We start from the raw sequence: 14631 nt of genomic DNA, 5'->3' as shown, positions 1-14631 counted from the left end.
AGTACTACTTCTGACTCCATATTTTCTTATCTGCGAAATATATTGATATCTGGATTACTAGCATGTTTCTACTATACCTTTCTCCCAGGAATAGGCTGCCTATATAAAAATTTACAAATGAAAATGCTACAAAAATAATCAATGAGAAGCTGGAAACTTAATCTTTCAAGTTTTTATTAATCAAGAATTTCTTATACTGCCTTATGATAGATTGCTTTTTAAAGCTGTGCATTACAAAAGCATTCTTTTGAACTGAGAAAAAAATCATATAAAATAAATCCCACATTGTCATAGTGGTTTATAACTGCCCATGATATGGGCATGCTTTAGAAAATTAATTACCAAAATGCATCAATTATTGGACCCATTCACAGTGAAGTGTTTCCAAAGAGACACTGTTGACAGCTAAGCAAGAAAATAAAATCAGGTTTTCATTGTGGTACCCCACTTAAATAACTACATGTGAGAGTTTAATCTCCAAATAAGTGCAGTTTATTTTTGCTTTTTGATATTCATTTTTTGTTTTCTCTGTTCTTCCATAACTCCTTTCCTCTATTCACCCTAAGGCACCATGATTATCAAAACACAGGCTTGAGAAAATACACTAAAAAAAATTTCTGATTGATGTTTGACATTATGATGCCTTGCCAGGTTTCATCAGTCATATCATGCCATATAGAGTAATGCAATCTGATTGATGCAACTCACAGGGACTCATCACCTTTCATGTGTTTGCTGAAGAATTTAAAGGTATCACACAATCTTTGGACAGAATTCAAAGAGCTACTATATGAAAGAAAGATTTTGTTATTTTATTTTTCCACAAAGATAGGATTTTTTTTTTCTTACCCTTCTGGAGATTTTTTTTTTAAATACTTTTCTTGAGTTTGCATGGATCATACAACTTTTAGTCTCCATTGGGAAATCTATGCTAAATAATTTCAGCTTTAGACTGAAGTCAACAGTAAAGCAGAGATGTTTCATTATAGCTTTATTATTTGGCTGCAGATTAGTATTTAGCTGCAAAAAGCCTTTTAGGGATACAGAAATTTGTATATGAGGTTATTCTGTCTAAGCCTTTCAGAAATGCTCATTCATTTAGAAATCTAATACCTTAATTCTGTGGGATAATATTTTCTTCTCTAACAAGATGACGGAAGGGTTAATCTAAAGTGGGCCCTAGGGATTTAAAGCATAAAATTTTGAAACTAGCCTTTTATAGCCTCATTATAAGATAGTTTACTAATGAAACCTGATTTCAAGACAAGATGATTATCCAGAGATTAAACAGAATGATCCCAAATTCATTAAAATACTTTTGAATAAACACAAAAGAAGAAAATATTTTTCAAGTGTTTTTTAAAAGCAAATTATTTTTTCAACTTACAATTACAAAACACCTTAAAATTTTTTTCTGAAGAAATTGCCCAAAATGTTGGACATTAGGCTGTTTAACGGAACACAATTTGTATTTAACTTCATGATGTAAATGGCAACACTTAGAACCTGATAAATCCTCCAATATGCATATTTTCTTTATGATATTTAAATGCTGCTTAGAGCTTTCTTTTTGTGTGTGTGTACGCAAGTAAAGTCAATGTTTTTATTGTTTTAACCCTAAAATAATTTTTCTAGTTCAGTAAAAGAATTTATTTGAAAATTCAAACCTAACTGTTGTTTATTTTTCATTTTAGCCACAGAAGGAAAATCAGATACCTGTACAAACAACTCCAGTAGTAAGATTCTCTGGTAGGAATCAACAGGTATACAGTAATCCCTGAAACTCAGCATTAACTTAGGTTTTCCCAGCCTTTACTCTTTTTTTTTTCTTCTTTTTTTTTTTTTTAATTTGGGCGGGGGAACTTAATATAAATACACATGCAGTCAAGTGTATTTCTCAAATTAAGGAGGAAAACCTGTTCTTTTCACAAGGAACAATCTTATATCCCATGCTAAGCATCACTGAATAAATTTTTCATTAGTTGTTCTACTTTCTATGCCACTAATGTCAACAGGTGCTGTGGGAACTCAAGCCACTTTGAAGTTGAAGACAGTTGAGCAGTGCTTTGCTTTTGAAGTCTGATTAAAAAAAATTACCATGACATCTACACTTATGATTGCATTTCTTAATGACAGGAAATATAATCCTCAGTGCCATTTGTAAGATGGTTTATTTTTTAGCTTATGATAGATACTTTGAAATCTCCTGTGTGGATTGTATGTTTAAGATTAACTTTCTCAGTATTTAATATTCTGAACAAGTTTGAACCTTAGCAGGATTCAGTATCATTGTCTTTTTTCTTCATGAGTTATTCCAGTTATTGTCTTAGGTTTTACTATGGTAAAACTCTTGTACAACTACTATCTATGAAGAATTGCTGCTGACTCAAAAAAACACTGATGTCTCCCTCTCCTAACCCCACATGTGGTAAACCAACACAATGTAGTGGATTATATTGGATACTGCAACATCACTAAACTGCCTGCTTGCAAAAGCCTTTTCTTTTGGCTTAGCAGTATTAAAAAAGATTGCTTGGCTGGAGAAGATGGACAGAGGTCAGATAGGAATGAAAGAGGAAGAAAAGTTATCCCACATATACTGCCAAGCAACCATCTTGAGGCTTATGAAGAAAGGTCAGTCATAGGTTGACTCTGGACTTCCTGGATCTATGTTAATGCTATATCTGGCATTACACAGAAGTAGAACTACCTAATATTTCTTTTTAAAAGGTTTAAAGTTGCTGATAATGCATTTCTTACATTTTACAGACCAGAAAGGGATATCTTATCACAATAATCATAAACTAGAACCATCTTATACTTTCTACACAATTGAACTTTCAAACTAGTAGGTTGATTTCAAACTCTGTAAAGCAGGCATCCCCAGATATAGACTAACCTAAAGCTAAACACCCCTGACTGGTGAAGCAATTCAAGTTTTGAATCTTATTCTCGATTATGAGTGGATAGCTCAAGTCCAACCTAAGTTCAGGTAAGATTTTATTAAGCAGTCCAAATTAAAGCATTCATCTAAAACAAACTTAGGTATCCATTTGTTTTGGGTTTTTTTTGTTTTGTTTTGGTTTGGTTTGTTTTTTTTTTTTTCATAAGCTCACACATTTCTAATATTAAATTAGTTACTAATATATACATATATGTAATTATGACAGTAAATGCCAATTAGAATTATTTTTCTTATTTTATTGAACAAATGTTCAAGACAAAGTTTCTACTTACTACACTTCAGCTGAGCCTCCTAAAGTAAAGCAGCGTACATACCCTTAATTCACATGGAAATTAGACTTGGTACTTTGGATACAGAAAAAACAAAGGTCATAGCATATAACAATAGTTTTTATCATTGTGAAGAGGCATTACCTAAACAAATGGCATAGGTACCACAAAACAATGCTTAATGGTAACCTATAAAAGCCAAATCACTGTGGTAAGGGTGATTTGTACCATAGTTGGTCCTGCAGAGTTTAAATTCAAATCTGCCTTTAGAGGAATTGTGTGCAATGTCTTTTGGTTGGTCAAGCAATCACTGATGATGAGAAGACTTCTTCCTCTCCAGTGGATGAAAATTTTGTAGAAGACTGACAGCTTAATTATTACTACAGGTATTAAAAAAATAACCAACCAACCAACCAACCCAAAACCTCCAAAAGTTTACATCCAGTTCGACACCTTATTATTACCTTACCTGTTACTTTCAGTCTGTCGGCTCCAATGACAATCTCATCTTCATCTGCAGAAAACAATACTTTTCCACCTTCACTTGCCCTCACTTCAAATCTCTTACACAGGGCCTCCACAGCATCAGCTCCTGAAATCAAGGAAGTGAATGTTTCAGCTAAGATATTTTGTAAGAATAAAAGTAGTCATCAGCATATGTGGAATATCCAAAACATATTGAATACATGAGGATTTTATAAAATATTTGGCTTTTGGTAAGCCTGGTAGGTAATTTGTATTATAAAATATGGTCAAATTAATTTACAGAGTAACTACTTCACTACTGCCTATCAGGATAGAATTTGAAGTAACTATGAAAACATCTATTTCAGTGCCATGTGTGGAAGTCAACACAAGAATTTATAATGTACTTAAACTCTGAGATCTTGAAATGCCAGTTCAGACAAAGCTTTCTCGGGTTTGCTCAGCTTAAATTGCAGTTTCTTGCCAATGGGAAAAAAGATAACATATGAGCCTATTCCATAAAGACCAACAAATCAACACAGCAGAAGAAGGTATTTTTCATTCAGTTCTACTGCAAACTTGAACAGTGGAATAACAAAAAAAACCCCACCTAACAAAACAAACAAAAAAGATGAGCTGAGCTATCACAATTTATCTTATATTCTATGAAACAAAGCTCCCAAATGTCTCGAAGCTCCAAAACCCTAAAATAATTCTAAAATCAAACAGACCTATGGAATTGCATCTAACAGTGCAATAAAAAAATTTGCAGATACCAAAACTCTGTTAAATTTACTATGCTTTTCAATTTACAGGTCTTATCCTTATTCTTCAGTTTTTTGTCTGCTAAATTGTTTCTGAAAATGTTTATTTTATTTTATTAATAAGTGAAAGCAAAACTTTAGTTCTGAAAATGCTGTTGAAAAACAATGAAATGCATATAGCACAACCAGCTGGAAGGCAAATTACAAGATTTCAGGGAATAATTATCCGACAATTTTCTCATTGATCTCTAATTAGATTTCTAATATACACCTGGAATGACACATAATTCTGTATGGGTAAAAATTATGGAGAAGGCTTTATGGGCAAAGAAATCCATGTATGACGTTTCAGTTTATCAATCTGGCTTACATGTTTGTAAAAAACCACCTGCTTCCGTAATGTGGAAGTTTTCAGTTTAATATGCAAATGCACATTATCAAAATATATAAGAAGAAATATAACAACTGTGATAACTAATTTTGGATAAGGAATTGCCATAACAGGCCTTAATTTGCAGAAGCAGCTATAAAATCAAAACAACACTTCCTCTTACTTTCAGATGAACTTACAATTGTACTGGAAAAATTTCTGGTTATTTTTAATTCATTAATGTAAAAAGAAAATGAAAAGGAATTATAATAATACTTGTGATGCCTCATTTTCTTGAAGTTAGACATGTTTATTCTGTTGTAAAAGTGTAAAATGGTATTTTCTCCCTCTTTCGGTACAATTGAACTTTATTTTAAAGGTGATAATCAGGTTGTTGGGTTTGTTTTGAAAAATACTACATTTTTGTAAAGACAGACAGGACAGATTTCAGATAACCTAATGTTAGCCATGGGATAAATGCTACATCTCAAAAACATTCCAGGATGCTCACTAATAAAAAGTACAACAAAGTCTAATTGTCCATCAGGATAGATGTAATCACAATATATATTCACACATAGCTGTCTTACTGAATTTATCCATTACTCTTAAATACTTTCTAAAGGTCAGTGGTGGTGTCCCTGACAGTGTTGCCCCAGGCACATCTGAATTATTTGTTTAAAATGCTTGCGTTTAGCTAGGAATGCATGCTAGGAATACAGTTGGGAAGGATACTCCGTTCTTTTGCACCACCATAGGTAAAGATATCTTTTTAAAAAGCTGTTAAATACTTATTTATATTTATTTGTTATATGAATGCTTGTTTTATGAAACCCAGTGAGATCTAGGCATTATCAGGCCTCCGGTGAGTTCAACAGACTGTTGTGTATCTGTCCAGAGGCAGAAACATAAAAGGAAATTAGAAGGTCAATTTATCATTTTTTTCAATTTTACTTCTTAGTTTGCAAATATGTTAAGCTTCTATGTTGTTTTGTAAAACAGTTCCATTGCAAAATAAATCATACTGTTGTTGACTATATCCAGTTACTCCATGAAATTGGGATGACCACATAACTCAGATTACTGTAAGAACTGTAATAAACCAGATAATATTACTATTTAATTCATTTGGAAGAGGGAGAAAATATAATAAATTGTAGACTGGTTTAAAATACTTGCAGGAATTATAGATGACCTTTTATAGATTACTTTTGAAGATTATATGACCCACTGATAATTTACACACAGCCATGATTCAATGCTCAAAATGATATATGATAGTCATGAACAAGCACTGTTCACAATAGCAAAACCAAGGTGTAATCCTCTTTAGATAGCACTGCACAAAAGTGTTTATTCTAGAATGCTTCTCATGGTTCTGAATGGGAAGACCTGTAGAGGCTAAAGAGATCAATGTTTACTTGTTGAATATGAGTGCTTCCAGAAACTTTGTGGTTTGAAGGAAGATGCCAGAGATAACATCAAAGTCATTGGTAAAATTATTGATGACAAAATAAGTGGTAGCTTCATATTTTAAATAAGGATGCATGCTGCTATTTAACCATTTCATTACAGTTGGAAGACCAATCGTGCCATTGATATTTTGCCACTGTGTTCTCTGGAGGGGAAAAAAACCAAGCCTGTTACTAAGGTGTTTGGGTTGCCCTACTAAGATTGTACACTGAAAGGTTCAAAATCAAATAGCCTTACTATGCTAAACAGAGAAACCATTTACATTTGACATAAGCCTTTTACAATGTTTATCTTTTATTCATTGACATATATTTTCTTACTGCTTCTGTTGAAATTTTTTTTGAGAATTGAAAAAAAATCTGATGCTATCAAAACATTCTATTTTGATACACTTTTGGAATAGTGTTTACTTTTGGCTTGGAAATGTTTGTTCTTCATTTTGAAATACTTAAAAGGCATACAATTAAAAGGCATTAATTTAATGCTAAATTTATGAAAACTGTATTAAAATTGACGTAAAATACATTCCTTTGAGGAAAAATTGGAAGCAATCATTTTTCCTGTTTTAGTCACAAGTCTGATTTCAAAATCTCAAAGCCCTTCTGGAATTGTATATTAATTTTCTGCACAGGTCTAGTTTTCAATAATTTTGTAAATTTCATTCTTTTCTAAGATAGCTCTTAGAATAGTATGTATTACACTTCATGAGGGCTGCATTTGGAATCATTATTGGAAAGCATAGGTAAGAATTCTGTTGCAGAAGTAAATTTCAGTTAACAAGAAATACGAATTGTATTTTAAAACAATCAGCTCATGGTTTCAGGTTGCTTAACAACTACCATAATATTCTATGTGAAACTCTTGCATACCAGAACATATTATCAAATATAGCACTTGACAGACTATCACATTAATCAAGAAGATCACTCAGTTTAAAGTCTTTAAACACCACTATATACAAAGCACGGTATTCTTATTTCCCCAATTTTGCAGAACAAAAAGATGTTGCACAAGACAAGGGTACCACCAGTCCCTAAACTGACAACAGTTCCTACCAGTAAGTGCATTCGTGGTGCTTAGCATCTGGTCCTCCCATACATGCTGGACTGGTGTGGCATCACCTGGACTGGTGTGCCTGTCAGGCACCCTGCTGGAGTGCCTGCATTTCCTTTGGAGGGAAATTGCAGCAAGGAGGAGGAGGGAGAGCCCTTGAGTCTCACTTCAACAGTCAGAAAGCATACTTCTGCCAAGTTTTGGGGAAACAATCTGAGGACAAAATGCTGAAAATCCCTCCTACAACATCTAGAAAAAGGTCAGTCAGGATATTTGTGCTATAACTGGTAATAAACCCAGGTAGACTTAGCATATTCTGCTTTTTGTGAAGCACTGTCTGAAGAACTGTTTGTAAAAACACCGTGCTCCTTTATGGAGACAGGTAATGAGAACATAACAAAGGGCCTGTTGCAATAAGACTAGGGGTAATGGTTTTAAACTAGAAGAAGGTAGATTCAGACTAGAGGCAAGGAAGAAATTTTTTATGATGATGGTAGTGAAACACTGGAACAGGTTTCCCAGAGAGGTGGTAGATGCCCCATCCCTGGAAGCCTTCAAGGTCAGGTTGAACAGGGCTCTGAGCAACCTGATCTAGTTGAAGATGTCCCTGCTTATGGCAGGTGTGTGTGTGTGTGTGTGTGTGTACTAGATGACCTTTAAAGTTCCCTTCCAACCCAAACTATTCTATGATTCTATGAAAAACAAAACACTCCACTCAACTGATTAGAAAAAAAAAAAATACAATACAACCAGCGTTTATTGTCATGGTCCAGGAGACTTGCTTTTTAACATTGATGGGTTGCAAAGCAAGGAGTCCACGACTGTGTGCTGCCTGCCTGACAACAGCAGCAGCATCCAAGAGGGACAGGAAAGCAAAGCCGAAAAAGGACGAAAAGTTGGACCTGTCCTTGTCCTGCAACCATAGTTACAGGTCAGGAAACTTAATAACTTAATACTAACTAGTTTCATCTTTGTTTAAGAGCTTGTGATTGCTTAGCTACCTAAAAGTATGTGGCTTTATAAAGTACTGTGATGCTGCTAATTTACACACATGAAAGTTGTTAGTTCTGTAAAGAAAAGGGTTTAACAGAAAAAGTGAGAGAAATCAAAGACAAAAAAGACCTGCCACATTCTTACTCATTATCTATCACTGCAAGTGACAGCCCATGTTTCAATAACTGCCCTTTAGCTTTTCATGAAGAATGACTTACAGAACAATGATCTGGAGCTTCTACAAAGAAATGCATATATTTTAAATGCTCAGCATTTGTGCTTCTTCAGCATCTCATTGTATAAAAGTACACCTAGAATTCACCTAGTCCAAAATATCGTTACAGGATACAACACTACTTTTTTCTGCTAAAAGAAATGGGCTTTTACTTTCTGTTGCACTTGGTACTTAACACTGCATCACTTGGTATTACTCACTTATTGCTGAAACAGTGGTTAGTGTATTCAAGCCACTTGAGAGATTACTCACAAAACATAATACATGTTAAGTTTGTCTCTTTGACGTAGAATCAGATGTGAATGTTATGAAAATGGTTTTGAAAAGTTAAACTGCCTACAGAGTAATGAACGCTATCAAAATGGAATTCTGTTTCATTACATTTTCATTTCCCAGTTGAAATAAGAGTAAGCAGTTGTATGTGCAATGTATTAGTGAATTATCTTCTTAGTGTAATGCAAATTGCTGTGTTCCAGAAACACTCTACAAACATACATGTCTCATAAAATCATAGAACCATTTAGGTTGGAAAAGACCTTCAAGATCATTGAGTCCAACCATCAACCATGCCCACTAAATCATGTCCTGAAGTACCCCGTCCACTCACTTTTTGAATACCTCCAGGGATGGTGACTCCACCACTTCCCTGGGCAGCCTGTTCCAATGTCTGACAACCCTCTCAGTAAATAAATTTTTCCTAATATGTAACCTAAATCTCCCTTGCCTCAACTTGAGGCCATTTCCTCTTTTCCTATCTCCAGCCACCTGACAGAAGAGACCAGCACCCACCTCACTACCACCTTGTTTCAGGTAGCTGTAGAGCGATAAGGTCTCCCCTCAGCCTCCTCTTTTCTAGACTAAACAGCCCCAGTTCCCCCAGCCGCTCCTCATAAGACTTGTGCTCCAGGCCCCTCACCAGCTTGGTTGCCCTTCTCTGGACACGCTCCAGCACCTCAATGTCTTTCCTGTAGTGAGGGGCCCAAAACTGAACACAGTACTTGAGGTGCAGCCTCACCAGTGCCGAGTACAGGGGAAGAATCACCTCCCTGCTCCTGCCGGCCACACTATTTCTGATACAGGCCAGGATGCCACTGGCCTTCTTGGCCACCGGGGCACACTGCTGGCTCATATTCAGCCGGCTGTCAACCAGCACCCCCAGGTCTTTCTCTGCCAGGCAGCTTTCCAGCCACTCTTCCCCAACCCTGTAGCGCTGCATGGGGTTGCTGTGACTGAATTGCAGGACCCGGCACTTGGCCTTGTTGAACTTCATGCAATTGGCCTTGGCCCATCAATCCAGCCTGTCCAGATCTCTTTGTAGAGCCTCCCTACCGTCAAGCAGATTGACCCTGCCTCCCAACTTGGTGTCATCTGCAAACTTGCTGAGGGTGCACTCGATCCCCTCATCCAGATCATTGATGAAGATATTAAACAGAACTGGTGCCAGAACTGAGCCCTGGGGAACACCACTTGTGACCCACCACCAACTGGATTTCACCCCATTCACCACAACCCTCTGGGCTCGTCCATCCAGCCAGTTTTTCACCCAGTGAAGAGTACACTTATCCAAACCACAAGACGCCAGCTTCTCAAGGAGTATGCCGTGAGAGACAGTGTCAAAGGCCTTGCTGAAGTCAAGGAAGATAACATCCACAGCCTTTCCCTCATCCACTAGGCGGGTCACCCGGTCATAGAAGGAGATCAGGTTGGTCAAGCAGGACCTGCCTTTCGTAAACCCATGCTGACTGGGCCTGATCCCCTGCTTATCCTGGACTTGCCATGTGAGTGCTCTCAAGACAAACCGTTCCATAATCTTCCCCAGTACCGAGGTCAGGCTGACAGGCCCGTAGTTCCCCAGATCCTCCCTCCGACCCTTCTTGTAAATGGGAGTCACATTGGCAAGCTCCAGCCCTCTGGGACCTCCCCTGTTGACCAGGATTGCTGATAGATGATAGAGAGTGGCTTGGCAAGGACGTCTGCCAGTTCCCTCAGTACTCTTGGATGGATCCCATCAGGTCCCATAAAATGTCTGAATCTTTAATAGTACTACTAACAAAAATGATGACAGAATCACCTTTTAGAATACCATGCATGAACAAAACAAATCTTTGGAAATTTTTAGCTCAAAGTTGTAGAGCAATCACACTATCCACTATGCTTATTTTCAGCAAATCATATCCACTTGAATACTGCATACTTCACCCAGAGAAGCATGCAAGAAAATCTATCTTCCAAATTCTGTTTGGAAAGGTAATTTCTACCAAACACATGGCTATGTGAAAAGCTTTCTAGCTGTGCTACTTTATCCTATACTCCTAACCTACTTCATCCTAGAGATGCAGTCAGCTTCTTAATAGCTTTAATCAGGATCAAGGGATGTCCATGGCAAACTCTCTTGTCATCTTGTGTCCAGGAAAATATTTTACTTATAAATTCAGTTGTATAATACTGAATTAAATCACTAAGTTTCTTTGAAATTCCATTAATTTAAAGTATATAGGTGAAAAATGTACAATTCATATTCACCCATACCTCGTACATGATGGTTTATAACACATCCTTGTTGCACAGCAGTTGCATAATCAAAACTATCATTAAACCAGCTATGTTAAAAATGGTACAAAGCATAAAATTATTCATTTTAGCTATAGTGAAGATGTGTTAAATGAAAATGTTGGGCAGTACATACAATATGGATACAGAAAATTATAGTACTGTAACCCAGATTAATACTAACAGAGATTAAATTTCAAGACAAGAACTGTGTCTATTTTGAATTTGTACAGTGTCTAGCTTGACTTACTTATTAATACCAAAATAACAACCATGAAAAATGTATGCTTGTAACATTTTGCTTTTTAAAGTCAGTGATGCCTTATACTACTTTATTATTATTCAGGAAAACAAACTATAACCACTACTTGGAATTATAATAAATACCACCAAGAACTCACCAATCTTCCAAGGTTTAGATATGACTATAAAGATACAATTTCAAGGATGGAAGGGTAAACGCTCCATTTACCAAACACAGTTTAATGCTGATCAGGTAAAAATCTTGATACTGTAATCACACGATACAAGTGTTGATGATAAACTGTTGATGGTTGTTATTAAGAGATGAGATCAAATTTTCTGTATGTGATAAGAGCGCACACGTAGTTTGGGTGGGGGGTTTTTTTGGCATTACTACAAAGCTTATTGCTGTGGAAATTGCTGCTCATCCTGGGTAGCATATAGTGGTTTTTTTCACTGTTTAGAGAACATGTACAGTCATTACAGCTTGCTGGCCAGTTCAGGTTTACCCTACCAGCAGATTGAACCTCTTCTCAACTAATTCTGTGGTTATGCATATTTTACTTTATAATGCACTGTACCATGGTTTTTGCTGTGGGAAAGGATATTCAGGTTTGAGGTCTGTCCTTTTCCTGAGTATTTTCCACAATGTTCTTCTCCCTTCCAATTTTCCATAAAATGATATAATAGTTAATAATGCTTGTATGATACTTGTGAACACAAGAAGTGATGTAGAAAGTCATTACTATTGAGACCAGACAAACTAGAAGTCATAATTTCCCTAACTGCAACAGTTTCCACCCAAGCATTTCTTTAGACTTAGTTTTTAGATTTTTAAGAATATCTAATACTGCTCATTACTCATTTAGCACTCAAAATATGTGTGGGACTTTAACCCTGTGTATTAAGAAGATCATATGTTCTTTCTTTCTTGGCAGTAAAGTGCTCCGCTCCCACTCCTATCAACAACAATGAAAGTAACACAAACATTAAAACCAGGGTGAAGCTAACATTTGCTTTGATTTGTCTTCTGGTCTGTTTCCAGCCATTTACAATGCATTTCCATTCATTCTCAACTTACTGAAACATATGTTGAAACTGAGATGCAGGAGGAATAGTAACTATCAACAATACTGAAGACACAAGTAGTTATATTTTTTCTCTTTTGTGTGCTTATATCAGATGTAGATGAACACTAGCAGTTGTGTCTGGTTTCTAAATCATCTTCCATGTCCACCTGGCAGACAGCAAATTCAGACAAAGATAGATAAGAAATCAACCACTTTAAATTAAATATAGGGCCTAGAATTCAAAGGGAATTACGATGAATTTGTGATCTTTGTAAATGCAAAACACAGTGAAATTCAATGTACTGTCTTCTGATTCTTCAATGAAAAATTGGTTATTTAAACATTCATTAAATGCAGGGTATTTTTGGATGACAAAGAAAGTTACTTTTATGAGAATGTGTTGATGCTTCTGAGATTGGAGATAAAAGAGATAAAGCATTTTTCATAAACTTTCAACCCCCAGCTGGGTCTAAAATCAATATTTGTGAAATATACACCTAGATAAAATTTTATTAATATACATAGGAATGTTAGATATTATATTATTTTGGCCACCAGAGGTCTCATTTTTCAGTGAATGCAAATGCAATAATGCAAATGAAGGACTCATACCAGCTGAATAGAAGCATTGAGGAATTTGAATAAAGAGAGCTTTCAGCTGAGAGCAAGACATCTACACAAGCAAACATTCATGGCAATCAGAACATATTCTGTGTTCTGTTTGCTGAGGAGGGGAAGGGACCATCTTTGTTATATCAAAAAACGGTGAAAGTAGCAGTTAACATGCACACACACACACACCCCTCCCCCAGCTGGGTCTGTCAATAGTTGATGGTCATGCTATGGAGATGTCAGAAAGGTACTACTTTTAGGAGAGGGCCACCTTCGAGGTTTCCTGGTCTGAATGATTACATATTCAGACAAGGAAAACTGGAGCAAGTGCTGGGCCAGAAGAAGCAGTGCACATATTTGTTACCTTTTGTAGCATCAGACTACAGTGAATAATACCAACTGTCAACATAAATTATTAGCATAGGGATAAGCCACACATTTATATAAGAGAAATACATATATATAAAAAAAAAAGAAGTACAACCATCTGAATCAGACAACAGGTATGGTGGTAGCATGTCTCTTCCTTCTTCATGATCTACAGACCCACTGGTATCCATAAAAGATTAGTGATATTACAGGTTTAGGACTTGGTCAAATGGAAGCTCACAGGAAAATTCTGCCATCCCAGCCAGATTTTACTTCCAGGAACTTCATGAAAAGACACACCTAAAATATTGTCTGTCATCTTTGCAATGGATAGAATACATTTTTCCCTCAGTCTGCCTTCCTGGTGCATCTTGATGGTGGAACCCAAGTACGAAAATATGTATGAAAGTTGTATAAAAGTTGCAGCAGGCAACACTCTCCCTGGTACTTCTATGCAAGGCCACAACTGCACAAGAGTAAACCTGTGCTTTTCCTCCTACTATCCCTATCATGTGGTATTTTGTATTGGAGACTTTCAGAAATTACATGGCTAAAGAGACCTTTAGTCTTATCTGATAGATCTGTCCATAGGTTTCATCAGCTATGAGCAATACGCATGGATGAATGAAAGTAAAATGTGCTTCTTGAAGGTTGCTTGAGCTTTTAAGTTAACACATTTATTTTGCTTCTGTAATGGCTAAAAGCATGTGCATTGTCTGCTCCTGTGGCTCAGCTGACAGGTTGTAACTTTAGCTATAATAATCACTTATATTGGTCCTTAGATAAGAGAGCTAAGCAAGCCAAAGGAAGATATGCCAGGCACCCAATTGTGTGTGTAAGACTTCAGACTGTATGTTTTGCTCTATTTATAATCTCATTAAGTCTAGTTTATTCAAAACATGAGCTAGATAGTTGAACTGAAGTTTATGGCTTCAGCTATCTGACTGATTTTTCTCATAATACTATAAATGTATTATAAACATATATAAATAATATATAATATAAATATATAAATAAATAACAATATATAGAAATGGCTACATTTAAAATTGAATTATTAAATGAAATATATTTAAATATGAAGTAAATAATAGAGTAAATTATACATAAATATATATTATTTTTTATGACCAACCTTATTGCATTATCTTTCTTACAGTTGTTTTCCTGTATTGTCCAGGAATCTTTCTTTGTGACATC

At 35.8% G+C, this 14631-nt stretch overlaps 1 protein-coding gene across 1 annotated transcript in view; it reads right to left on the bottom strand.

The window, feature by feature from the left end:
• Positions 1–14631, bottom strand: part of SGCZ (sarcoglycan zeta) — a 522215-nt gene that overhangs the window by 45917 nt on the left and 461667 nt on the right. Inside the window, 1 exon segment of the mRNA XM_069789380.1 lies at positions 3704–3826. Coding sequence (XP_069645481.1) covers positions 3704–3826 — 123 coding nt within the window.

The sequence above is a fragment of the Haliaeetus albicilla genome, chromosome 1 (genome assembly GCF_947461875.1).
Source record: "Haliaeetus albicilla chromosome 1, bHalAlb1.1, whole genome shotgun sequence".
Lineage (NCBI taxonomy): Eukaryota > Metazoa > Chordata > Aves > Accipitriformes > Accipitridae > Haliaeetus > Haliaeetus albicilla.
This window is presented reverse-complemented; position numbering and strand designations above follow the sequence as displayed.